Raw genomic sequence first — 2,500 nt, 5'->3', positions numbered from 1 at the left:
AGAAGCAACATCCTCCAGGGTGGGTAAGCCCATTAGAGCCAAATCCTGATGTGGTTTTCAAGAACTTCAAAAAGAAACATAACAAACACTGCACCAGCTCTTCTAATCCCACTCTGGCAAGTTGGCAATAATTTAGATCAAGATTCAGTGTGTGTATGTGGTATGTGTGAGTGTGTGTGTAAGTGTGTGTGTGAGAGTTTGTAAGAGAGAGAGAGAGAGAGAGAGAGAGACTTTCCATCCGTGTGTGTGTGTGTGTGTGTGTGTGTGTGTGTGTGTGTGTGTGTGTGTGTGTGTGTGTGTGTGTGTGCGTGAGAGAGAGGGATAGTTTCTGTCTACATGTCTGTCGTGAAGTTTTTCGCTATGAGTTTCCGACAGCACGTAAATGATCGTGATCTAACTCAGCTTGCATTACTCATTGGCGTGCAACACTGGGGTTGTCAGCAGCGTATTTGGCAGATTTACATGCGGGATACAGGAGCCAGAAGTGCCGTGCATTCCTACAACTGTTTTGGCTCATTAGCCATTAATTAGGTGTTAACATCTGTCTGGGCAATTATTTGTATTAGCAAAACAAACTTTCTAATGGGCTATTTCAAAAATGAGGTGTTCTTAACCCTTATGTAACCTGTGCGGAGGACATGTCACACAGGTTTATGGACATGCCTCAAAGCTGTAATGACCCCATCCCGACCTGAGCCCTGACTGAGGGGTTAAACTAAGTCAAGTCACTTTTATTTATATAGCACATTTAAAAACAACAGGAGTTGACCCAAAGTGCTTTACATGGCACTAAGGGCTAATTATGTGTTGTGTGGAATGAAGTTTTTTGGGGGGACAATAAAAATGACTCAACGAGTCAGTGATGGTTCGACATCAGTGACGTCACATGTGCAGGTGTCTGCTATGGCCATCACAGCCATTCTGTTTTAAGCAGTGGCCAGAAATGGTTTCAGTATCTTGTTCTCTCACCTTTAGCACTTCATAGATGGCCTTCCTGTACATGGGCTGCTTGTTGTAGGTAGGCTGATGGAAAGCTGTAGAGAAAGAGCTCAGGGGCAACAGCTTATCTACACACATCTGAGAGAGAAGAGAGGGGGGGGGGGGTAAAGACACTCCTTTAAACCACTGCCATACTTTCTCATATGCTCACACCATGACAAAATAATATTACATTGAACATAAACTCTTCATACACAGAGCCCGTGTTTTAATCTAAAAAGAGAGTGAAAGAGAGATGAATAAAAGGGGAGGAATAGCAGAAGGGATGAAGGGAGAGACAGAAGGGTAGAAATGTAGGGATAGAGAGTAAAAGAAAATGATAAGAATGGGATGATCACAGAGCAGGACTGAAGAAAGCATAGAGAAAGAAAGGAGAGAAGAAGGAGTGAGAATGAAGATACAGTGTATCCCCAATATGCCCCTCGCTCAGAAACATTTCCTCAATTTCCTCAACACAACAGGACCAGTTGGATGATGAATCATCTGTGCTCATTGTTCTGTTTCAGAATTAACTTCACATCCACTTTGATCAAGGATGATTAACAAAAACAAAAACATTTCTAAAAACTCACTCAACTCTTTTTTTGTCACATTACCAGTCAACAGAACAGAGAATCATGACATCATCTGCAGCACATTTAGTTAGTTCCTGACCTCATACTTCCTGCCATCATTGTAATTTCTGTCCCCGTCCTTATTTTTTTTGGCAGTATGACCCATGGAAAATATGATGGCTAGGCTACTGTATTTGTGATTATACCATGGTCTAGGTTGAAAAGGGTGTCATTTAAAAAGTGATATACTACACCTATGAAGTAGATCTGGTAAAAAAAAGTTTAATCGCCGTTCCATATCAATGCTTATGAATGGTAACTATAACAACGATAGTAGAACAATGGTTGAGCCTGGAGGCAGGCTTTGCAAAAATTGAATCAACTGTAAACAGCTGAAAAAACTAACGATTTTAGCTCTAAAACTCATTTAGTATTAATAATTGATTTCATATTCATTTATTTCGTAAGTGACCATGGTATAAACGGGATAATGCCCTTCGATGCGTCCATTATCAGAAATAAATGGACTTCGCAGAAGCAACCGTCCTCCGCTTCGCGTCGGGCGGTTCACGCCTCCGCGTCGTCCATTTATTTATGATAATGGACGCCTCGTCGGGCATTATCCCTTACATCCTCACTGGCTTGAGTATAACATGGTCCAGCTTCATAAATATTGAACTCAATGGAGGAAATTGAGTTTTAATTCACTATACAATTTTTGAAACAGAAGTATGAAACCTACAACCTACAAATAAAGCAAATTACAGCCCATGTTGTGCATGTTGTGACTCAGCACAATTCCCTGAATGCCCTGTGTTAATTTGCCATCATCCATCCATCATCTGCTTTGAGTACACTGGGGGAAGACAAGTGGTCTGAGGGAGTGAGAGATTGTATGGAGCTGCTAGGCTAATGTGTGGGGCTGCTAGGCCTGCTAGGCTAATGTG

The 2,500-nt window shown here is 41.7% G+C and overlaps 1 protein-coding gene across 5 annotated transcripts in view; it reads right to left on the bottom strand.

Annotated features, from left to right (window-relative positions):
* dnmt3aa (DNA (cytosine-5-)-methyltransferase 3 alpha a) overlaps positions 1–2,500 on the bottom strand; it is a 78,470-nt gene that overhangs the window by 14,825 nt on the left and 61,145 nt on the right. For all 5 annotated transcript variants that reach the window (XM_076272865.1, XM_076272868.1, XM_076272866.1 and 2 more), the window contains one exon: positions 970–1,077. In XM_076272865.1, the coding sequence (XP_076128980.1) occupies positions 970–1,077 (108 nt within the window). The remainder of the gene's footprint in view (positions 1–969; positions 1,078–2,500) is intronic.

This window comes from Alosa pseudoharengus, unplaced genomic scaffold (assembly GCF_046254945.1).
Source record: "Alosa pseudoharengus isolate Yale_2024_CS ecotype anadromous, Long Island Sound unplaced genomic scaffold, YU_APseudo_1.1 YU_APseudo_1.1_scf_7, whole genome shotgun sequence".
Taxonomy (NCBI): Eukaryota; Metazoa; Chordata; class Actinopteri; order Clupeiformes; family Clupeidae; genus Alosa; species Alosa pseudoharengus.
Note: the sequence above shows the minus strand (reverse complement) of the source record. Positions and strands in the feature narration are given on the sequence as shown.